We start from the raw sequence: 25,455 nt of genomic DNA, 5'->3' as shown, positions 1-25,455 counted from the left end.
ATGCCGCAACTTAAAAAAAGAAAAAGAAAAGAAAAGATCTCACACACCATAACTAAAGATCCCACATGTCGCAATGAAGATCACTAGTACCAAAACTAAGACCCAGTGCAGCCTAAATAAATAATTAACCCAAAGGATGGAAAACGTGGCCCGCCCTTGGGACACAGGCTGCACCATATACTCAACAGACTATCAAGAAGAAACATGTAATTAACATCTTACCATCTTCCAGTTCAAGACAAAGATTATATACAGCCACGGGTCTCTTAGTCCTCTGGCCCTGTCTCTTCGATTGCCTTGGGGGAGCATTTGGGGGTGATGCTGACAGGGTGACTGGTTCAGGCAACGTGGCATCAGGCAGGGTCCTAAAAATCTGCCATCAAAACATAAAGGACATTAATTGTTTTCCATGAACAGAAACCTGGGTTTTGCAACAATATACCAGTACCAAACAACGTTTAATTTCGAGTTCATCCAAAATGGGCTGCTGGAGCCAAAAATCCACGCCTTCAAATTTGGGGGATTAAGTCATAATCTTTTATTATTTTTTAACAGAAGATTTCAAAATAAAATTTCTCATTAAAATTAAGTAAAAGCAACATCAAATCATTACACTCCAAAATAGACTCATGCCCAAACTAAACAAGTATAATTATCTTCACCAGATGTAGACAATACCGCAGGTCTTCAATACCACAAAGGATGTAACCAGGATAAAACGTTAAAAACAAATATCCCATTCAGTTTCACAAAGGGTTATATTTATGCCAACATGCTATTCTCAATTTTTTTCAAACTACACAAACAGAAACATATGACCGCAAATATTTTTTACACATTTAAAAATAGCCTGTATTATGAAATTACCTTTCGGAGTCCCATGTACATTTTTCAGAAAATGCTTTGTAGATTTTATCAATTCATTTAATACCCTCCAACTTCTTTTAAATATTTCTCCTCCATTTATGAAACCTAGAACATCAGCCCCTTGATTAGCTACAGGGTCATTCCTCTATCAGCAATAACGACAATAGTTAAAATGCACTGCTTCTTTGCTTAGCAACTTTTTTTTCTTTTGAGAAAAGCAAACTGTGCCATAAAGGGAAGCATATTATATAGAGGTGATTTATAATAAAATTTCCATGGCTGCCAAGACCTGAGTTCAGAAGCTTCCTGTCCCCTACAACACTGGAGTCCCTTCAGCCTTCAACAAAGTCATGACATAAAATATTTAGACATCACCCTAACAGATATTGTATCTCCAGAGGGCTGACGTTCTAAAGGTAGATGCTCTAAGAAAGCCAGCTGGCATTAAACAAACTGTAAATATAAAACTCACAATAAAAGGCACTGTGTGAAAGCCCCACTGTTGCAAGGAGATTATTATTTACGTATGTGAATAAAAACAGGCACATGACCTGTAAGGGTATCAGATACACGTATCACATTTAATAGCTAACAAACACGTCGGAATTACATTCACGGTCTAAAGGTTCTCACCTAAAAACTATTATATACCAATAGAAATAAAAAATTTCAACAGAACATTTGCTTTATAGTACTATACTGCCCCCTCATGTGTAAACAGAATAAAAAATGGTTTAAATTACTGTGGGCAAATATTTGCTAGTAAAAATTTAATTTTGTGCTCCAACTGGTAACCTGCTAATACCATATTGCCACAGACTTTGTGTTCCAATAGGGCACTCTGGCAAAGAGCAAACTACTTATCTGCCTTAAAACAATCCTCTGCTGTCTAGACTATCGTTCACCACTGGATTTATTGCCATCTGTCATTGTTCAAATTAAGGAATGTTGTGAAGCGGTGGGGACAGGAGAGAAGTTCGGTTGAGAAGAGGATGATAATGGTGAAGGAGAGAAGAAATGATGGGAAAAGTTGATCCCACGGAAAGAACGCCAACACTGGGAACAGCCTGTCGACCTACTTATGTTCCATCTTCACACATACGGCACGTGCCTCTGGAATGTGGCTGGAATAGGAAACCAGAGAACACAGAGGCAATATCCCCAAAGCATAAACAGACAGTGGAAAGGTAATATTTCAAGAACTGGCACTGGACAGTGGATAACCTTCCGAGCAGACCTTCCTGGAAGATCACACTGACTGGAATGATGCAAATGCTGACAGTGGTTTCCCCTCCCCCTCCTCCACCCCCATACAGGTGAGGGTGTGGGGGGCGAGGTGTGAGAGCAGCCCCAGTCTGCAGAGCCAGACCGCTGAGCAAAACGGGACCCAGGAGTGTGACTCCAATGTTCCTGGGGGGCTGATCTGAGACATCCCAGAGCTCGGCCTCCAGAAGTCTCCAGAAGACTTATGATGTTGTTCAGTTTATATCAGAGTATCCTGGAGAATATTATTCAGCCATAAGAGTGAAGAAAGTCCTGCTAAATGCAACAGCATGGATGAACAGCGCTGTGCTCAATGAAAGTCCAACAGAGAAAGACGATACTTTATGATCTCACTTATATGTGGCATCTTTAAAAAAAACAAAAAAACAAAACTCAGAAACAAAGAACAGACTGCAGACTGGTGGTTGCCAGAGGCCGCTCTGAGGACGGATGAAGGTGGTCAAAATGTACAAACTTCTTCCAGTTATAAGATAAACAGGTTCGGGGATGTAATGTCCAGCATGGTGACCATAGCTACCAGTACCACATTATATACTTAGAAGTTGCTAAGAAAGTACATCTCAAAAGTTCTCATCACAAGAAAGAAAAATTTGTGACTGTGTGAGGTGATGATGGATGGTAACTAAATTACTGGGGTAATTTTTCATAATATAAACCCTTACCAAATCGTTATGTTGTACACCTTCGACTAACACAATGTTATATGTCAATTATATCTCAGTAAAACTGGAGGGAGGAAAATATCTAGGATTGCGGACTGAGCTTTGGAGTGGTTTTGTTTTATTTTTCCGTGGTTTGTATTTTAAAGCTCCCCAGGTGATTCGTTTGTGTAGTCAAAGCTGAGAAACACCCATTTAGACACTCATTCCACAGCATTCCGTGCTTGTCTCGGATGGACCAAAATCTAAATTGAAACACCAGAAAAATTATTTCAGAAAAAGTGGCACTGGACATATGCGCTCAATTTCTTAGATCTTCCCAAGTCCTAATCAGGTGTGAAATGTTTCAAAGATGCTAAAGACCAGCCACTCCCTCAATAAACTCTATGTGTATTAGTATTTCAAAGAGCCAACCTACCATCCAGATTAGGTGGTTCCAAAGCACAGATGCTAACTTGAAAAGGTACCATCCTGGCTTTTAAGTCTTTCCAGCTATGGAGGTTTAGACATATTATTAAAAGCGTGTATCTCATCTTCTCATTTATATAGTGAGTGCCATAATGCATGTCTCAAGTTATCACAGGGATTAAATGAGAGATTTATACAGTGTTTGGTACAGCACTTGGCACCACAGTAACCAGAAATAAACAGTAGCTACTGTATTTGTAATGTGATCACATTCAGTAAATAATGATAATAAAAATGAAGGCAGACCCTTATTACTCTATTCAACCACTGTTTTGAGAGGCCATTAATTTCTTGAGGTCTTGAATATTTCCCAAATTCAGTGTTTAGTTAATTGAAAGTATTTGTGGAAAAGCTCATCAAGAAATAGACTAAAGGGAAGCAATAAACAGAGCCTCTTATCAAAATTCCCAAGTCACCTAGAATCACACAATTGCACTGTGTATTTACTTCTGAGTTTCAGCAATGAAATTTGAGATTTAAATTTCTTCCTCTATCATTCAATACATTTCACATTTAATAAACACCTACTAGGTCGTAAGCTTTCTCTGAAGCATGTTAATATTCTCAAGAACCTTTGAAGTAAGTGCTGCTCCTTTAAAATGATAAAACCTCAAAGACTAAACAATCAGCCTAAGTCTCCGCAGTCTGAAGATGGCAGAGCTGGGATCTTAACTCTCAACTATGATTCCAAAGCCCCTGTTGCCAGTTTAAAAAACAAAATTTAGTTATTGGAAAGAAGAAAAAAGTTACCAATTATACTGTTCTGAATCTGCTTAGAAAGAGTAAATCTAGGGACTTCCCTGGTGGTCCGGTGGTTAAGGATTCACCTTCCAATGCAGGGTATGTGGGTTCAATCCCTAGTCGGGGAACTAAGATCCCACATGCCACAGGGCAACTAAGCCTGCATGCCGCAACTACTGAGCCTGTGCTTTCTGGAGCCTGCGCACCACGTCTAGAGAGAAGCCTGCGAGCTGCAGCAAGTTAGAGCTGCAACTAAGACCTGATGCAGCCAAATAAATAAATAAATATTTTTTAAAAATAAAAAAATCAAAGTTACATCCTTTTTTTTTCCCCCAAGCTCTTTATTGGAATATAATTGCTTTACATTCTTGTACCAGCTTTTGAGGTACACCAAAGTGAATCAGCTGTATTTATACATATATCCTCATATCCCCTCCCTCTACATCCTTCTTTAAAAATGAAAATTATACTTAAAAAAAAAAAAACAGTAATCTGGAGGTTATCTCTATAGACTCACCACCATTGTGCTATGTTCTAGATCTTTCAAGAATGCATTACCTTTTATATGCATTTAACCTTGTTTGCCAATGCACCAATCTCGGGTCTCGATTCTTTTTTTTTTTTTTTTTTAAGCTACAAAGCTATGCTCTCATGGTTATCTCTGAAACACCAGAAATGATTTTAAAAGATATTCTTTTAAATTCAGAAGAGGAAGAAACAGTAGACTATTCACTTTAAGATTCTGTCCTTTTTCTTGGCAATCTGATTCTAGAAGTTAAAATTTAGCTTATCTTGTTCTATATAGCCAAGATATGTGTCTTTAAATATAACACTGATTTTTCCAATTCTAGAACCATGGCATGGATGCAAATTCCTCTACTGCCCATGTCTCTTTCCAAAACTGTGTGACTCTCCTAAATTCCCTACATCATGAAATCTTTGTTCTAGGGCAAGAGACAAAGTTAACTTAAGGAATAGATCAAATCTGCTCAAAACTTACTTTTTTCAGGGTAGAAAATTTCCTCATTGCACCTACGTATTTACAACATAAGAAAAACTCAAACCAGACAATCCAATGACAAAAAACAAAATTCCACACGCAGGTATGTCAGGTAAGGAAGCACTTATTTAGGTCTTCAAAGAGTGCTAGCGAAAACAGAAGTCTGGCACTACTGCTCAGAGTCACAGATTCCTCACACTCAACAACTGGATGTTTACGCCCAAGAGACACAGCCACACATGTAAATACCTCGCCAAGTCCTTCCCCCTTTGCTACCAGGGGCCACGTGCAGAAATGACCTGGCCACCTCTGCTGGAAATATTTTGCAGAGAATAGGAAACAACAATGGGTTCTGCAAATTTTGCTTTAGTACCTAGCTCAAACCTGCAGCATTTGGTTCAGCTGAATTAATAAATACTATGAGTAAAGGTAATTCAGGGGGATGAGTTCATTCTTTTTTTTTTTTTTTTTTTTTTTTGCCACATCGAGCAGCTAGTGCCCCGATCAGGGATCAAACTCAGTTCCATGGCCCTGAAAGCGAGAGTCTTAACCACTGGACCACCAGGGAATTCCTGAGGTCATTCTTTTTTAAAAAGCTATTTCTCTAGAAGAGTTTGGTGGTATTTCTTGTGATAGGAAGGTTACTAATATGTTTGAATATTCCTGCCATCTCAAATAATAACAGTCGCAACCACTGGGTATTTGCAATATCCCTGACATCATGCCAAGTGCTTGACTTACAAAGATTTGTACCCAGGTTTTCTGATTCCAGCTTGCATGTCCTGGTCACCATGCCCGCCCACCTCCAACATTACCCACTCATATTAAGCCCCATTCATCTTATGTCCTCTTTGGTGATATCATCTCTCTTATAACTATGCCTACCCATAAACAGAAGTACAACCAGAAGACGGCTGGAAATCAATGCTTACCGTACTTAGTAAACCTTTAACATAAAAAGGAGGGACAAAATAAAATTTCCAATCTCTTTCTAAAATACATGATCACACGGTTGTATACCTGAAACTAACCCGACATTGTAAATCAACTATACTCCAATAAAAATTTTAAAAAATTAAAAAATAAAAAGTGAGTCTTCCCTCGTGGTGCGGAGGTTAAGAATCCACCTGTCAATGCAGGGGACACAGGTTCAGCCCCTGGTCTGGCTTCCCACATGTCACAGGGCAACTAAGCCCATGCACCACAACTACTGAGCCTGCACTCTAGAGCCCGTGAGCCACAAGTACTGAGCCCTCGTGCCACGACTACTGAAGGCTGTGCACCCTAGAGACTGTGCTCTGCAACAAGAGGACCCACCACAATGAGAAGCCCACACACCGCAACAAAGAGTAGCACCCTCTCACCTCAACTAGAGAAAGCCTCGTGTGCAAGCCAAAAAATAAAAAATAAAATAAATTAAATTTAAAAATAAAAAATACAACAAATTAGGGAATATAACAAAAAGGAAGCAGACTCATAGATACAGAGAACAAACCAGTGGTTACCAGTGGGGAGAGGGGAGTGCGGAGGGGCAATCCAGGGGGTAGGGGATTAAGAGGTATAAAGTATTAGGTATAAAATCAGCTGCAAGGATATACTGTAATACAACATGGGGAATATAGCCAGTATTTTGTAGTAACTGTAAACGAAGGGTCACCTTTAAAAATTGTACCAAAAAAATTTTTTTTTAATTTTAAAAAATAAAATAAAATACATAATTACAAAATGGCCAAATATTTCTTTCAGCTTCAGAGTCTCTAGTGTGTTTAGACAAACACTCATGACCTTGGGGCTACATGACTCTAACCCTGAACCATCCATTTACAACATAGCTTCAGAGTGTAGCTATGGTGGGAACGGTACACCAAGAGCTCTGAAAACTCTCCAGCTGTCTGTCCTTGAACCAGCACTCCCCCATCACTAAATATGGATCTTTTATAGAAGATTTTAACTAGAATTGAGAGCAGCGACGGACAATGAGACAGCAGTTGGGCTGGGGCTAGACGGTGAAAATAGGCTAAGGTTTCAGGTTTGTTCATCCAAACTCAGAATCTCAGAGCTGAAAAGGCCCCTAGTTATCACTTCAGCCACCGCTGTATGTCACAGTGGCACAAACTGAGGCCCTGGTGGCTAAAGATTCGCTCATATTCACACCGCCAGTTGGTAGCAGACTCAGGCTTTATTCTCAGATCAAGGCCTCAATGTCCACCGCTATCTCCCATCTTGCTGGCACCAACCCTCTCCCTCCAACAGACTGTCCTTTATGCATGTACTTCCTCATCAGGGGAGGGTTTCGCTCAGTAGCTGAAATTCCTCTAAGTGCTCCCACCTGCATTATCAGACACAAGCCTCAACACACAGACCTGTGAGGCTGACGTGGGAGCACGTTATGGGGTCTTGTTCGGAGCCCTGTGGACACCCAACAGCATGAGGCTGTTTCCATGACATCACAGAGGAGAGTCAGAAGAGCAGCCAGGAAAAATGAGAGGGATGAAGGGGCAGGAGAGATGGCCAGCCTGATGGGTGTCCATCCCACGGGCTCCAGCTTTGACAGCTGCCCTGACTTACCATGAGCTTTTTGAAGAGTAACTTCAATTTTGGTTCATAACCAGAAAAAAAAAAAAGAAGAAGAAGAAGAAATCAAATTTGGCTTACAATCAGTTTATCAAATTGGTAGAGTTCCTGTTTTTCTTTTCGTTTCTAAGCTTCCAGCTTTAGCTTCTGGAAACATTTTCCCACCCCCTCCCAAGTTTTAATGGAATATATACCACATTAATTTCTGCAGCTCTCTATGCACTAAGTAGAGAACACAACTGACTGTGGGTCTTGACTTCAAGATTTCAGTAAATGACAACCTTTATCAACCAGACTTTATTTCAGTGACATACACTGTGGATACGACATCAGTGCCCTGGTCTTCCTAACTTTAAACAAAGACCAAAAGCGGTAATAATAATAGTAATAATAATAATAACTTTGATAATATACTGGAACCCAGTGGTATATGCTCTCAGAATAACTTTCTCCCCAATCAGTTCAAGAGGTGAACCACTCCTAATTAAGCCAAAGCTGCATCGCTCTTACACTCATTGTGCAAACACATATTCCCAGTTATAAAATGTTGTTTTCTGGTTTACAAACCTTTAAAAACACTCCAGGTGCGGTTTTTATCAATTTGCACCTGCAAACAGTTGGGAAATATAAGCATACGCTTTCCAAAGTCAGAATAAAACACTCTCCCAAACACAGCGGTAACCTGACTTTCATAACCCAAATGTCTACAAATATTCTTAACTGAATAAAAACCCAGTGCTTAGCTAGAATTTTTTTCCCCGATCAATGTGTGCTTTGCTCACATGCAAACAAAAAGTTTACATTTCCATGACAGAAGTCTAGGATACCATTAAAGAAACATACTCTATGTCAACAATAAGGCATACTCCCCACACTTGATATTCCTTTGTCTTTCTCTTCCTCCTCCTTCAATTTAGGTGTACAACTTCTCCCAAAGTTCTTTTTCTTCTTTCTTTGTTACCCTTCATCTTTCCAGGACTCAAGCCTACCTTAGAAATCATATGGTCCTAACAGCAGCACAGAGGATCAGAACACAGGAAGCCTAGCGTGTGCAGTCCCCAAAGGCCTGGGGGTCCGCAAAGGAGGCCTCCCCCAGACAGGGCTAGCTCTGACCATGACAAAAAGCAGGACTCTTCCCTCACGGTTACCTGTGAATCTTTAAACTGAATATAAGTAAATACATTTAGAACTGACTCATCATCTTATGAAAATTTCAAGGAAAATGACATTTTTTTCTTCTGGCATATAAGCCATGACCCATAGTCATTTGGGGAGGCAGGAATGACCGTTTCCCTGGAAATAAAAATAAGCCCTGGACCTATTAATTCTACAAAAGGAAATGTGTGAATTTTGATCAGTGAAGAAAACATCTCCTGCAGACATGTATATGATTATATTTATCTGAATCATCTCAAATATTTTGCCAAGTATGTACGCCCCCAGGCATGGCCTACATATTTAAGAGATAATGCAACACACTTTTTTTTTTTTCCATTTAGCAATCAGAACAATAAAATGCCTAAAGCAAAACCATGTTTTGAAAGTGGTCAATGGTGGAACTTCATGAGATGCTGCATGGGGAAGGGGTGGGGTGTGGTTTCAGCCTTCGTATTTAATAACTGCTCCTAAAATTTATGGGAATAGTTTGGTTTTCATTTTTTAATAATATATTTCTTTCAAATTACAATTTATTCATGTTGCAAAAGTGATAACTAATACACATTACATTCCTTGCAGAAATCCTGACAAACACCAAAAAAATTTCTTTAAAGAAGATGAAAACCACCCATCATCCCACACACAGAAATATTTCTGTTAAAATGTTGATAACTATTCTTGAGTATTTTCTTCCCATGCAACATCTGTCTCATTTCAAAAAAGTCAATCAATACAACTCGATGTGGAACTCAGGTTCCTAGAATCTACCAGTATGCAGTCCCTAGCTAACACTTGAGAGGTGACCTCTGCTGTATGCATCTGTTAGGAACAAGCTTTGAACAAGATTCAATTTCTAAACACATTAGGGCGCAGCTTTTACCTTCCCATTGACATGTTTCTAATTAGGGGTTTAGAAGACAGTTGCGTGTAATTTTAAGAACATTCCAAAGAGCCCAATGTTTAGACCCTCACCCCTGCCAATTCAAGGCTACATGTAGGTCACACATACTGGGGGCCAACACCAGCCTTTCCTTCAGTGCGTCTGTACAATTGAATTTCATAAGTTGAAATACGACGAAAGCATCAACTGTACCTAGTCCCTGCACCTTACAAGGAACATCTCAAAAGGTTCATGCTTAGCTTCTTGGAGTCCACCTCAATTTGGAACTCGCTCACCCTCTGTCATTAGTAACTGTGTCTGAAGCACAAAAAAGGAAGATTTCCCTAAACTGATCTCACTTTGCCTTGGACCAGCTTTGACACAAAGGTTTCCAATCATGATGAAGAGTCCAATGATACGTTAAGTGTCACTGGAAGGAGAGAGAAGAGCTGGGAAAAAAGTGCCAGAGAACCACACACCGAGGACAATGGCACCCCTTCTTGTTTGCTGTTGATGTGCTAATTATCGCTTGGCACTTAACATCCGTATTAAATGTTTAGTGCCTGTCAAATCGGGCCATGCACATTTATCCTCGCCACGAAAGATGTCAAGATTCCAACACTGTTATCATTGCGTATATATTTATTCACTGCAGATGAGCACTTTATGCTTAAGATTATTATGTAACTTAAATCCCAACATATAAATGTGGAAGAGCCATCAACTGAATGCTAACTTTAAAGGGTAAAAGTCTGCTGGGGGAACAGATTCTTAAATATTCTCTGGGTAGAGAAAACTATAATTCAAAGAGACACATGCACTCCAATGTTCATTGCAGCACTACTTACAATAGCCAGGACATGCAAGAAACCTAAATGTCCATCAACAGATGAATGGATAAAAAAGATGTGGTACATATATACAATGGAATGTTACTCCAGCATAAAAAGGAACGAAACTGGGACATTTGTAGAGTCATGGATGGACCGAGAGACTGTCATACAGAGTGAAGTGAGTCAGAAAGAGAAAAACAAATATCGTATATTAATAGATATATGAGGACTATAGAAAAACAGTACAAATCAACCGGTCTGCAAGGCAGAAATAGAGACACAGATGTAGAGAACAAACATATGGACACCAAGTGGGGAAAGTGGGGAGGGTTGGGGGGGAATGAACTGGGAGATTGGGATGCCAAATTGTACACTCTAAATATATGCAGTTTATTGTCTGTTAACTGTATCTCAATGAAAGTTCTTAAAAAAAAAATTTCTCTGGGTATCTCCTAATGCAGGGACCCCCAACCCCTGGGACACAGACTAGTACCAGTTCACGGCCTGTTAGGAACTGGGCCACAGAGCAGGAGGTGAGCAGTGGGTGAGCCAGCGACGCTTCATCTGCTTCTCCCCACTGCTCATGTTACCGCCTGAACCATCCCCCCACCATCCATGGAAAAAAGAAACCGATGCCTGGTGCCAAAAAGGTTGGGAACCAGTGTCCTAAAAGATCAATCACCATCGATTACAAAGAGATTGGTGTGTTCACATTTGAGAGATCTGGCAGTCCCCACCTGTAGCCGTTTTAAAACATGGCTACAAATTCCTTGACATTCTTCCCAGCAAGAAGCGGTGGCTATGTCCCCTCCCCTCGAATCTGGGCAGGCTCCCGCCTGAATCACTCAACAGCATATGCGTTAGTGATGCTCCACGGCTTCAGTAAATCACAAAAGGCCCTCCGATCTCTGCCTTGTTGGCTGGAACCCTCACTCGGAGCCCTGAGGCTGCCACACTCTGAGAGGAAGCCCAAGCTACAGGGAGAGGCTCGTGTGCTTGACTCTGCTCAACAGTCCGAGAGGAGCCCAGCCTCGCGTCACCCCAGCCCAGGCACTGGAGTACAGAAGCCTCCAGATGATCCCAGCCCCGAGCCATTCAAGACTTTCCAGCTGATGGACTCTGAAGAACCAACATCATTTATCTACCGCCTCAAAATACATAAGCAGAACCTAATCATGAAGCAAGAGTCAAATTACAGATCATTTTGCAAAACAACCGGCCCATACTCTTTAAAAAAGTACCAGTATCATGAAAAACGAAGACTGAGAAACTAGTTCCAAATGAAAGGAGACTAAAAAGACATGACAATTATTAACTACAATGCATGATACTGGATTGGATCCTGCATTGGGAGCAATTTTTCTATAATAGGTATCCTCTGACGACTGGTGAAACATGAAGATGGATACCCTTACACTAGTGCTTCTCAAATACTTATGCATGTACAAGTCACTTGGAGGTCTTGTGAAAGTGCAGATTTTGCTTTTTTTTTTTTTGCCTCTTTTTGGCTGCGCTGCGCAGCATGTGGAATCTTAGTTCCCTGACCAGGGATCGAACCTGCACCCCCTGCAGTGGAAGCACAGGGTCTTAACCACTGGACCATCAGGGAAGTCTCAAGCACAGATTCTGATTTAGCAGGCCAGGGGTGGGGCCTCAAATTCTCATTTCTAACAAATTCCCAACTCGTGTCAACATGTTGGACTACGGCCACACTTAGAGTTGCAGTATGTCCGATATAGTGTCTGTGCCAAGCGTCCTGAACGTGTCCTCATTTTTAGAAGACACGCACTGAAGAATTTAGAAATGAGGGGTCATGATGTAAGGGAACTTCGTGTCAAATGATTCAACAACAATAGCAATAATAATTATATTGCACAGAATATACAAATGTTTATTGTATTTGTTGCAACCTTCCTATGGGTTTTAAATTTTTCAAAGGAAAATTTTGAAAAAGAAAGGGTATTGTGTAAAAGGATAAACAAGCCTACATGGTTCCTATTTTGATTTCAATGATGAAGATGAGGAAACAGATGCTTGGAGAGATTAAATAACCTGTGCAAAATCATATTACTAATAAAGGGTCCCAAGGCCATAAAGTTAAGTAATGACCTTGCTTACTTGACAAGTATTGTTAAGTACTTGCTATCTGACTGTCACAACTGCACTGTGACCTTGGAGAGTAACTGAACCTTCCTAGGTCTCCGTTTCCTGATCAAGCTGCACTAGACCAGATGACTTCCAGCATCTCAAACACCATGTTGTTAAGACAAGTCAGAGCACCTTTCAATCACTCTATTCCTCCCACACTTCATCACGGCAGGACTTTATTCTCCCTCCATCTTCATATGCTAGAAACCGTATCCATCTGACCAAGACCAAATCACAGACCTCTGTGAAGTTTTATTAGTTAAGCACAATAGACATAATTTCAAAATCTAAAAAAAAGTTCAGGAATTAAGCCACATATTCGCTCTAAGAAACAGCATGATCCCTTATTCAGATACCAGACTTAGGTTTCATGAAAGCAGACTTCAAAATATTCTGCATAAGGCTAAGAATGCTTCCACCGCTTTAGGGCCTAAAAGGAAAGCCTGCTCAAAGGGACAAAGATATTTTCAAAAATTTAATCTTCACTCTGCAACCAAAAAATGGTACATGTGAATGCGACCAGGGAATTGAGGCTGAGGGAAATCTTCTGACAAACAGAGATTCCAAATTCGGCTCTGGATTGATTTCTGTTGATAAAAGAATGGTGACCAACTAGAAAAGCAGAAAGGATACCCAGATCTACACAAGTTAACTAGGAATCTGCCAATTAATTTCCTTCAGTCCAGCACTTTCAGGCTGGGAAACAGAGCAACATTCTATATATCTGCATTCTTTTTTTTTTTTTCCTGTTTTTTTGAATTCACTTTTTTTTCTTAAACTCCTTATTGGAATATAATTGCTTTACACTGTTGTGCTAGTTTTTGCTGTACAACAAAGTGAATCAGCTGTATTTACACATATATCACTTCTTTAAATATTTTTATTTTATATTGGAGTATAGTTGATTCACAGTGTTGTGTTAGTTTCAGGTGTACAGCACAGTGATTTAGTTTTACATATTCATGTATCTGTTCTTTTTCAGATTCTTTTCCCATATAGGCTGTTATAGAGTACTGAGTAGAGTTCCCTATGCTATACAGTAGGTCCTTGTTGATTACCTATTTTATATATAGTAATGTGTATATGCCAATCCTAACCTTCCAATTCATCCTCCTCCCCCCACCCTCCCCCCTTGGCAACCACGAGCCCACCCTCTAAGTCTGTGAGTCTACATCTACATTCTAACAAGGCTTTGGAAGCTGTCACTCATGATGGGGTATCCCTGCACAGAAAATAAAGAAATACAGTCCAGTCGAAGGTACTTAAAATTTGTCATCTCAGGACGTCTTTATACTCTTAAAAATTATTAGGTCCCAGAGAACTTCTGTTTGTGTGGATTCTATTGACATTCCCAGTGTTAGAAATAAGAACTGAAATTTTGAATTTTTCAAAAAGGTATATCAGTTGATTAAACAAAGAATAAACCATTACATAGTAACAATGTTTTTATGCAAAAATAACTGTTTTTCAAAACAAAAATAATGCAGTGAAAACAATGACATTGTTTTACATTTTGTAAGTCTATTTCCTGTCAGATTTAGAAGACAGCATGATTCCCATATCTGCTTCTGCATTCAATCTGTTTTGATACCAGATGTCACATCAGCCCTGGAAAACTCCACTCTACAGTTATAAAAGAATGAGTGGAAAAGGCAGTCACCTCACAGGTCCCTGAAAGGGTCTCGGGGGACTCCAGTTCACATGTTGAGAATCCCTATCTCAGATGCTGATATAATAAGTCGGATTAACAACAGTAAAAATATCCTCCCCACCAGACACTCTTTAGGAACTAGCATCCCCGCCGGACACTCTGTCGGAGAACTACATCGATCCAGGAGAGGGCTTCTCAATCTCAGCAACGCTGACATTTTGGGTCCGATCATTCTTGTTGGAGGGACTGTTCTGTGTATGTTTACTAGAATCCCTGGCCTCTACCCCACCCCAAACGTAACAATCAACAATGTCTCCACACTTTGCCAAATATCTCCTAGGGGTTGAGACCCACCGCTGGAAATCTAGAGAAATATTTCTAGTGTTATGCCTCAGAGCTCTAACTCAACATTTGTTGCCCGTGGCTTGGTCTTCATCGGCAGACAACATGAGATCCGTAGAGATACCAAATAATTTCCTGAGCAAGAAGTGTGCCCAAGCAGCTTTCAGCAGTTTGGAAACAAACCAACCATCAAGGCAGGATCTAAAGGGAAAAACTATCAAGCAGTACCTACATGTACAAAAAGAAGCCACACAGGTACAGTTAAGGGGACTATCTACTTGAGCAGCCACCAGGAAAAGGTCAGTATGGACAGTAAGTCCAGGCTGAGGCCACCACAGGTCATGGCTGGCAGGCTGATGACATCGCAGACAGGATTAAATGACACACAGGACCCCAGCATGAGGAAGATGCTCACCCCAGCTGTACTCCTCACTGATTGGACCAGGCGAGGGCATTACATTCCGCTCTGCAGTAAGAATCACTGAGAAAAAGAAGGGTCCCCAGTGGAGTGTAAAGATTCTAGTTACCAATTCCAAAGTGCAGCGCAGGTTTCCCCACACTGACAAGCAATTCTCCGACACCCACCGAGTGTCCTACAATTCAACACAATTCTGACCCTATCTAACCTGCAGTCAGGATCAGATGCCACAGGTTAAAAGCGGAGTCCAACAAAACTAACTCCTACTTCAGACGCCATTCACAAGCCCAGGTTGCTACCTGTGCTTCTGATAGACTTGCTATAAATCAGAGGTTCTCACCACCCCCTTTCCTTGGGTTCAATTAATTTGCTAGAGGGCTCAGAGAACTCAGGAAGCCCACATACTTACTAGATTAGCAATTTAGTACAAAGGATATTAAAGGGTACGAATCAACAGCCAGATGAAGAGATACACAGGGCGAGGTCCCAAAGGAGCTTCTGTCTTATTTATTTATTTATTTATTTATTTAATTGGCTGTGTTGGGTCTTTTTTGCTGTGCACGGGCTTTCTTTTTAGTTGCAATGAGTGGGGGCTACTCTTCGTTGTGGTGCACGGGCTCCTCATTGCCGTGGCTTCTCTTGTTGCGGAGCACGGGCTCTAGGCACGTGGGCTTCAGTAGTTGCAGCACATGGGCTCAATGGTTGTGGCTCACGGGCTCTAAAGCGCAGGCTCAGTAGTTGTGGCGCACAGGCTTAGTTGCTCCACGGCACGTGGGATCTTCCTGGAGCAGGGATCGAACCCGTGTCCCCTGTATTAGCAGGTGGTTTCACAACCACTGCGCCACCTAGGAAGCCCGGAGCTTCTGTCTTTAAGGAGTTTGGCAGTTTAGCACGCAGAAGCTTTCTGGTTCCCCAACCGGGAAGCTTTCTGAGTCCCCTCCTTTCATGTTTTTATGGAGGCTTGATTGATTAAACCACTGACCGCTGATGACTGACTCCACCCCCAGTGCCTCTTCCCTTCCCCCAAATCCAGGGGTGGGACTGAACATTGCAATCCTCGATTCGTGGTTGGTTCTCTGGCAACCTGCCCCCACCCTCAGGTGCTTTCCAAAAGTCACCTCATTAACATAAGCCCAGTAGAGGTGCACAGGGGCTTGTCGTGAATAGGAAGACACTCATTTCACCTTTATGGGCCTGAAGCGCTTTCAGGAACTGAGGACGAGAAATGAAATATAACAAAGATAGTCCTACTGCTCTTATCACTCAGGAAATTCCAAGAGTTTTGGGAGCTGTTAGCCAGGCACTGTGGACGAAGACCAAATATAAATTTCTTATTATAAATCACATCACAGAATGTAACCAGGAAGGTAGGAAATCCCAAAGTCATACAAGTGAAGGTCCCAGAAAGAAATCCCACGGGTCACCGTACCAATTCTCAGATTCTAAGAACACCCTCATGTGGAAGAGGGCTTCACCTTGTACTTGGCCCACTGGTTAAACCAGGGTTAATGGGTTGAGATTACAAAAAGGCACATGTCAGCTGAATATGAGGGGAAACAACTTTCTGGACCAGTGACGTTACACAACTGCTGGGCAGGTCAACTTGGGAGATACTGCATTCCATGTCACCAAAGTCTTACAAGGTAAGACTCTGGGCATTCCAAAAGAGGTTCAAATACTACATGCAGGGCTCCAACAGCTGACCCATGCATCTATGGGTGAGAAAATATATGCCCATCCCCCAAAGACATTCTCACTCACCAAGCTCTGTGAGCCAAGTGACTCACTCTTCTCAATACAGAAGCCAGCCTGTCAAGCTGACCTGTCACCCTTTTCTGCAGGACAGGGCAACCTTTCCGAATCCCTAATAAACACACTGTACCATGCTGGGACTTGAACTCCCTTCATTCCCTACTCCAAGTCAGCCACGTTCTGATTTCATCCACAGTGCACCCAAAGGGGTGACCTGGACTGCTTAGGGAGTAATCTCACCTTAATATTCCTCTTAATCTGGTTTTCTCTTTCCCAAAGAACATGCCAGATATTAACAAGTACATGAAAAGGCTTTTGTACCCTGTTACCATTCCACAAACACATTCATCATAAAGTCATCCTTATTTAGCCCCCGAAATACTAACCTTATAATTCTTCCACAGACATGTCCAAGAGCATGATTAGCCTCCTAGAAGTTTCCTAAGAGCCACAGCACCTATCAGCATTTTAACCTGATTTTCCTGTATCACAGTACACAAAAAATACGTAGACACACACAGAAAGACTATATAGATACTACAGTTGTACTGAGTACTACTCCCAAAAAGACCTGAGAGTTCCACTGAGAAGTCAAGTCTGTACGTGGGGAAAGGACGGGAGAGAGAGGAGGGCAGGGAAGGTGGAAATCTTAACCAGGTGGCGAGAGCTCTAAAACTGCTGTCAATATGGGGAGAATACTAGGAGAAGAAGATAATTAATGACTTGCAGAACCTGCACTGTATTTTCAGTTTTTAGAACTTCCTATTGAATGAAAGATGCAGATAACACGTTGTTCTATAAATACATAACCTTTAAAAATATTCCCTTTTCCACCTAAAAGAACGCTCCTCTGAAAGGCAAAAGGGAAACAGACTCACTAAACCAAAATCCATTTTCACCGAAATAGTGGGATACTGCTGTTGATCACCACACAACAGACCTCTCCAAAGCTGACCGGTTTCCAACAACCTCCGTTTAATTACACTCCTAATTCTCCAGCCCAGGAATCTGGACATGGCCCAGCAGGCCCGATCAGCCTCGCGGGGTTGGCCAAATGGCTGGACACGGCTGGGACACGACTGGGCTCTGAGTCTGAAACCTCAGTTTTGGTTGTCCGTGGGCTTCCTCAGTTTGGTCCGCTGGAGTGTGGGATGACTCCTGGGATGGAGCCAGCTGGCTGTCTCTCCCTCTCGGCCACACAGCCTCTGCCCAGGGCGAGGCAGGGGCCTCCTCACAGCTCGCCATTCTCAGGGTGGCTGGACTTCCTCCAGGGCAGCTGGCTTCCCCCAGAAGGAGCGTCCAAGAGGAAGGAAAGGGTCAGTCTCTTCAAGCCACAGCTCTGAGTCACTTCGGCCATAGTCTAATGATCAAAGCAATCTCAGGGTCCCCCAAGATTTAAGAGGAGACACAGGTTCTCCAGTCTCTAAGGGAGGACCAAGGAGGAATGTGTGGCCCTCTTTGATAGGCCATAAAGAGACACATTTATTTCATTTTTCATCTGGTATTGTGTGCAGAATCAGATGTGATATGAGCAACATAACCACTCCCAAAGTAACTTCAAGATAAGCGCTTCACAATAAATATAACATACTAAGTAGATCGTAAATACCAATACCTCTCCCAGGACTGCTTCAAGTCTTTGTTATTCGAGGACAAGACGGCCACACAGGGCTTCATTTATCACAAAGGAAGGACATGGAAGAACGGAAGGAGCTCAAACTCAAAAGAGATTCAGACTCATTCTTTAAAGTTCCTTCAAACTGAAACCTGCTCTCTCCAGTAATTTCCAGTTTTATCCAATAGATTAGTCACACTGAGAGAGATTTTTACACTGAGATACAGGACTAGCGTATTTCTTTATTTTGTAACAAATTTAATTGTGTGGTAGCTGGCTTCTTATTTTTTAGGTTTAAAAAGGAAACTACAAATGAGCCACAATCTCCCCATCCAGATAACCCTGCAGATGATATTGACACACAAAGAATATTGGAAAAATACTGAGTCCTCTCCTCCCCAACAAGGTAATCATTATGTCAATAGTCTTTGATTTTTTTTCTAAGAAAACTTTAAAAGCTACCTCTGCATATGCCTGCATACATGTATAATTTCTATGTATGTATTTTAACACACAAAGGATCAGAACAGAGATATAGCACATCACCTCAAATTTTTTTTTTTTTTTTTTAAATATTTTTTGGCTGTGCCACCCAGCATGTGGGACCTTAGCTTCCCGACCAGGCAGCAAACTGGCGCCCCCTGCATTGGAAGTGAGGAATCTTAACTACTGGACCACCAGGGAAGCTCCATCACTTCAATTTTTAATCATCCATTCAAATAACTGAATGCCTGCTATGGGACATGCAACATTCCAAACACTGGAAATAAATGAATAAATGCAACGGCCCTAGGGTAGAAACGTACCTGGTATGTTCCAGGAATACCAGAGAGGCCAGGGTGATCAGAGTGCAGTGCTTAAGGGTATCAAAGGGAAGCTGGATCAGTAAATAGCATGAGATTTTTTAAATTCACAATGAGACAGGATGCCAGTGTCTCAGAGATCATTCCATTCCAGTGTATTCACTTACTATTGCTGTGTAACAGATGACCACAAACGCACAGGCTGGAAAGAATATATTTACTATTACTATGTTCTCTAACTCTTCTTATATATAGCAAAGCTATCCATTATCTCAAAGTTTCTAAGTGTCAGCAGTCCAGGCACATCTTAACTGAGGCCTGTGCTCAGGTCCTTAGCTCACAAGGCTGTTATCAAGGTGTCTGCCAGCGTATATTACGGAGGCTCCACTGGGGATGAATCTGCTTCCGGGCTCATCTGGATCACGGGCAGAATTCATTTCCTTGCAGTTGGAGGACTGAGGTCCTGACTTCTTGCTGACTATGGGCTGGAGGCTGCCTGCAGTTCCCTACCATGTGGCCCTCTCCATAGGCAGTTCACAGCGGGGCTATTTGCTTCTTTCAGGCCAGCAGGGGAATGTCTCTCCAGTCAGCTCTAATGGAGTCTTACATAACCAAACAATCTTGGAAAAGAATCCCATCACCTTGGATCTTACTGGGTAGAATCAAGCAGTTCCCACCAGCGCTCAAGGGCCTGGAATATTGGGTCACTTTAGAGTGTCCACCACAACCAATATCAGTATTTACAAATCTACCTCATTCTTTTAACAGGTTACCATATGCTTGCTCTCATGGTCATCACATAATGTATTTAACCTTCTTCCCTGCCATTGAAGGCTGTTTCTGATTTTTGCATTGAGAGATATATGTAGCAGTGAACACGTTCTACATTTTTCCAAAATTTTGAGAGAAGGTCTGTATTTAAATTTGTGTGTGTGTTTTGTTTTGTTTTGTTTGGCCACACCACATAGCATGTGGGATTCTAGTTCCCCAACCAGGGATCAAAACCACACCCCCTGCAGTAGAGGTGCAGAGTCTTAACCACTGGATGGCCAGGGAAGTCCCTGTAGAGTATTTTGTAGCAGAGAGGTTGCCTTCAAAGGAGGGGTGCATTTTAATCTTTGCTGGATGCTGTCAAACTGTCTCAGAAAGACTGCACCAACTCACCCTCCCATCAGCCATGTATAAGACCACTTATTTCCTCTCGCATTTCTTAGCAGAACTTTACAATTTTCATCAAGTAGGTGCTCTTCATCTCTTGATTTAGGCTCACACTTGGCTGATGTATCTTTTCTTGATTTAGGCTTACATTCGAGTAATGTATCTTTTCAAATGACAGCAATAATATGGCCTATTCTCTCACTGTATTTTCTGATTCTTGTTGTATATAAGGAAGCTATCGATTTGGGTAATTACTTTTAATCCTTCATTGCAATGAATCATTTTAGTATCGCTAACAGTTCTTCAATCTGTCCTCTTGGACTATCCATGTATATAATCCAATCTGTAAATAATGCAACATTTTCCCCCTCCAGTTTTCATACCACCTCTTTTTTTTCCCCTCTCCTTTCTTGTTTAGTAATCATAGGACAATAGTTATAAGTAATAGTGAATCAAGTCAGAATTTCAACATTTTAAGCATTTCAGTAATTAAATAAAATACTACCTTAAAGGTTAAAATACATGTTTTAAATCATTTTAGGAAAGTATTCACAATTTCTCCCTTATTATTTTATTAGGAATTATGTAAATTTTGTCAAGTGCTTTTAAACATCTGCTGCAAGATTTTCTCCTTTGACTTAGTAATATGGTATATTATATTAATGTACTTCCTAACAGAGCCGCCTTGTATTTCAGGGATGAACTCAGCTTAGATTGAAATATACTGTTTAAGTGCTGCTGTTATTTGCTGGTGTATTATTTAAGATCTCCTCATAAATATTAATAAGTAAAACTGATCTACAACCTCATCTTTAACAGTCTTTGTTAGTACCCTACTCGCATCACAAAAAGAATTTGAAGTTTTCCTTCACTAGGCTATGGACCAGTTCAAATCCCAACAGATTTCACTATTTCTTCCAAGTTTAAATGCATTCACCTGTGAAAATATTTAAACCTGGTGCTTCTTAGGGAATGGATGGTAGTTCTTTGAAAAATGACTGTTTCTTTCATGATTAGTTCACTAATTTCATTCAGATTTTCAAAACTCTATACACTGTGTATCTGTGGTCATTTCCACATTTGTTTCTATTTATATATGCAAGCCATCTCTCCCAGCCTTTTTCTCTTGACTAACCTAGGCCATGGTTTATCTGTTTTATTTTATGCTCTGTAATCCCTCAAAAATGTAGGAGGTATTTATAAAAGCCACCTTTTTTCTTTTCTAATTATTTTCATCTTTTATATTTATTATTTTCTTCAAATTTAGGGGGAGGTGGGTGGGTAGAAGCTTAACTTATTTCATTCTTTCTGTCTTAGTTATTTAAGGTTATAAATTTCCCTCTGAACATAACTTTTGCCCTATCCTCCAAGTTTTAATGTACTTGTTTTCATAACATTTTTCTAGGTGCTGTACAATTTTTTTAACTTTCTATTTTGATCCACAAATCATGAAAGTTTTTAAATTTCCAAATGACCAGAGACCTTTTTTTTTTTTTTGCTTCTATAATTATCAATTGTGGTACGCTCCAAGGACAAAGTACAAGATGGACTCAAAGGGCTAATACTGCCGGAACAAAGAGCTACAGGACTCCTATCACTCTGTACAATGCAACAATTGCAATGTCCCATACTTTCCCAAGCAGCATGCCATGTCCCTTGCCCATCCCATACAAGGAAAGACATTTGCCCCATTTTTCTCCCGCTCAGCACGCTAAAAGTATACATTCTCTGCCCAGTCAGCAGATAACTGCAGGTTCCCTGGCTATAAAAGCAGGCAAGCAACCCATGCTCAGGGTCGGCTTTCCCTGGCTACCAGGAAGTCGGCCCGCTGTTCTAAATAGCAACCTTCTCTCTAATAAACTCTGTCTTCCTTGCTTTCTGCCTTGTGTCTGGAAATTCTTTTCCAACCCGCACTTGGACCACGACATCAGTGTTAAAATTTTTCTGGATTTAGAGTGATATGGATCAGAAAAAGTAGTCTGCATTTTTTCTGCCTTCTGAAATTTGTGATTTTTCTTTCTGGCCAAAAATAGACACTCAAGACTTATAAACATAGCTTTATTATCTTCTGAGTTGCTCTAGAAAAATATGAGGCAACCAGATGTATCCTCTCAGTGGAATTTTGATTTTTCCTCAAAAAATCCAATAACTGAACCATACTCTGTCTCTCTATGAATAATTTTGAATGACTTAAAATTCAGAATTGATGTTTCCTGCAATTCGTGACTACTTTGAACACATTAAGGTCTCCCTTTGACACAGAAAAAAAAAAAAAAAACTCTTATTTTTATTATTAAAACTATTTGTGTCTACATACTTGGTTCTGTACCCCCGGGACCACATCTTACACTGGGTCATCTTCGCCCTCCCTGTCTCCTGTTTTCTCTGACTTTTTCCATCTGTCTCTCTTCTTTCATCGAATGGGAGTGTTTCATCCATGATGATCGCTTGTTTCTTTACCTTTTGATTCTATTCATTCCCATTTTTCATTTGTCCATTTGTTCTGAAATGTCATTGGAGCCGTTATCTTAGCTCAGCATGCGCCAGTAAAGAAACATTCTCATCACTTTATTTCTGAACTCCCATTTTACTGAATAAATATTTAGTTCTCCCAGAGAGATACATTTTAGTAAGTTCACTTCTTCTCTTCCTCAGATCAGTATTTCTTCCAAAATAGCTGCTGCTTCTACAGTTTACATTTTCTCCCCTTCTGCTGCAGTATATTCACATAGACTCCACACTGGATATTTTGGATTGATTTCAAGTATACTAATGTTTTAAATGGGCAGCTCTGTCAACACTTTCTATTCACACCACTACACTTTGGTGACATCTCCTTGAATCTCTTCCCGTGTTTTGGATGTCTGTTTCCTTCTTCTATGCACTACAGTTTTGCCTGCCCCAGGGTTCTGCAGCCTGGGAGAATGGTGGATTCGTCTGCTAGGGCTGCCATGCCAGAACACCACAGCTAAGTGGATTAAACAACAGAAATGTATTTTCTCACAGTTCTGGAGGCTGGAAGTCCAAGATCAAGGCGGCAGCAGGGCTGGTTTCTTCTGAGGCCTGTCTCCTTGGCTTGCATGTGACTGCTTCTCTCCACGTCCTCACACAGCCTTTCTTCTGTACACGCACATCCTGGGTGTCTCTTCCTCTTCTTCTAAGGACAGCAGTCCGGTTGGATTAGGGCCCCATCCTTTTGACATCATTTAACCTAAATTACTTCCTTAAAGACCCCATCTCCAAAGAGAGTCACACTGGAGGCTAGAGCTTCAGCATGTGAATTTTGAGGGGATACAATTCCGTCCATAACCAATGCATACGGGGAGAACAAGGACTCAGCCAGGGCTGTACGCAGTATAATCTCTGACCTCATCTCTGTAGTTTTGCCAAAATGCCCATATCTGTGTTCACTCCCCCTGCCTGAGCTGCACATGATTCCTGCAGAGGGCTTGGGCCCTTCAGCCCCCACCAGGAGCATCAGTCTTAGGTGGCCAGACTTCCTATCACTCGTCAGACAGAAGATGGACCATTAAGGGATGATGACTTCTAGCTGCTCAGATTGGAAGTTATCAGGGTGGGAAATGACACTCCTCTTCTACTCTCTCTCTTCCTCTCGTGCAAGCGCTTTTTGTTTTGAAGTTTTCTTTCTGACTTTCTGTTTATTGCTAGAGTGTCTCTGAGACAGAGTCTGATCTGTCACCCCCCACCTACTCTGGCAGAAGAGCTGGGTGGCCAGGAGGAGCTTCAATCTCTATGGAAATGGCACATCTTTACCCGAAGCTGCCCAAACCATCTCCTCCACCTCCCTCCAAAGGGAGGGAGGACTGCATGTGCATCTTTCCCACACTGTGTCTCTGGAAGGTCATTAGGAGTAAAACACAGAAGGCCCAAGCTAATTTTTGGAAACTCCATTTGGTGGTCCCTAGGCCTGTTCCTCCATTTGACCGATACCAAGGGTTTTCTCCCTTTTTTAACCTATTTTTGGTTTATACTGCAAGATTTTGAGATCTGTCTTCACTCAAAGATCTGTATTTCATACAGATGGCCAAGACGCACATGAAAAGATGCTCAACATCAGTAATTATCAGAGAAATGCACATCAAAACTACAGTGAGGTATCACCTCACACCAGTCAGAATGGCCATCATCAAAAAATCAACAAACAATAAATGCTGGAGAGGGTGTACAGAAAAGAGAACCCTCTTGCACTGTTGGTAGGTATGTAAATTGATACAGCCACTACTGAGAACAGTATGGAGGTTCCTTAAAAAACTAAAAATAGAATTACCATATGACCCAGCAATCCCACTCCTGGGCATATACCCAGAGAAAACCGTAATTCAAAAAGACACATGCACCCCAATGTTCACTGCAGCACTATTTACAATAGCAAGGTCATGGAAGCAACCTAAATGCCCACCGACAGACAAATGGATAAAGAAGATGTGGTACATATATACAATGGAATATTACTCAGTCATAAAAAGGAACGAAGTTAGGTCATTTGTAGAGACATGGGTGCACCAAAAGATTGTCATACAGAGTGAAGTAAATCAGAAAGAGAAAAATAAATATTATATATTTACGTATATATGTGGCATCTAGAAAATGGTACAGATGAACCTGTTTGCAAGGCAGAAATAGAGACACAGACATAGAGAATAAATGTATGGACACTAAGGGGTGAAAGAAGGAGTGGGATGAATTTGGAGATTGGAAGTGACATATATACACTAATGTGTATAAAATAGATAACTAATGAGAACCTGCTGTATAGCACAGGGAACTCTATTGCACTTTGCTGCACAGTAGAAACCAACACCACATTGTAAAACAACTATACTCCAATAATTAATAAATAAATATAATAATTTTTTTTAAAAAAAGGATCTGTCTTTACTTTTATGCCATCGGAAAGTACGTGTTTGAGATGCCTGTTTTAGATAATAAAAGGATGATAAATAATACTGGTAAATACATAAGTAAAAAGTAATATACCATCACATGTGGAAACCTATAACTTGATAAACTTCACTTTCCCCACTCTGCACACTGTATTAATGGGCCACATGTTTTTATTCAATTATTTCAATATCACCCAAGT

At 41.0% G+C, this 25,455-nt stretch overlaps 1 protein-coding gene across 2 annotated transcripts in view; it reads right to left on the bottom strand.

The window, feature by feature from the left end:
* ARHGAP10 (Rho GTPase activating protein 10) overlaps positions 1-25,455 on the bottom strand; it is a 322,934-nt gene that overhangs the window by 51,884 nt on the left and 245,595 nt on the right. For both annotated transcript variants that reach the window (XM_057726057.1, XM_057726056.1), the window contains one exon: positions 223-373. In XM_057726057.1, coding sequence (XP_057582040.1) covers positions 223-373 — 151 coding nt within the window. The remainder of the gene's footprint in view (positions 1-222; positions 374-25,455) is intronic.

The sequence above is a fragment of the Hippopotamus amphibius genome, chromosome 3, assembly GCF_030028045.1.
Source record: "Hippopotamus amphibius kiboko isolate mHipAmp2 chromosome 3, mHipAmp2.hap2, whole genome shotgun sequence".
NCBI classification, from domain to species: Eukaryota; Metazoa; Chordata; class Mammalia; order Artiodactyla; family Hippopotamidae; genus Hippopotamus; species Hippopotamus amphibius.
The sequence above is the reverse complement of the archived record's forward strand: the minus strand, read 5'-3'. Positions and strand labels throughout refer to the sequence as shown.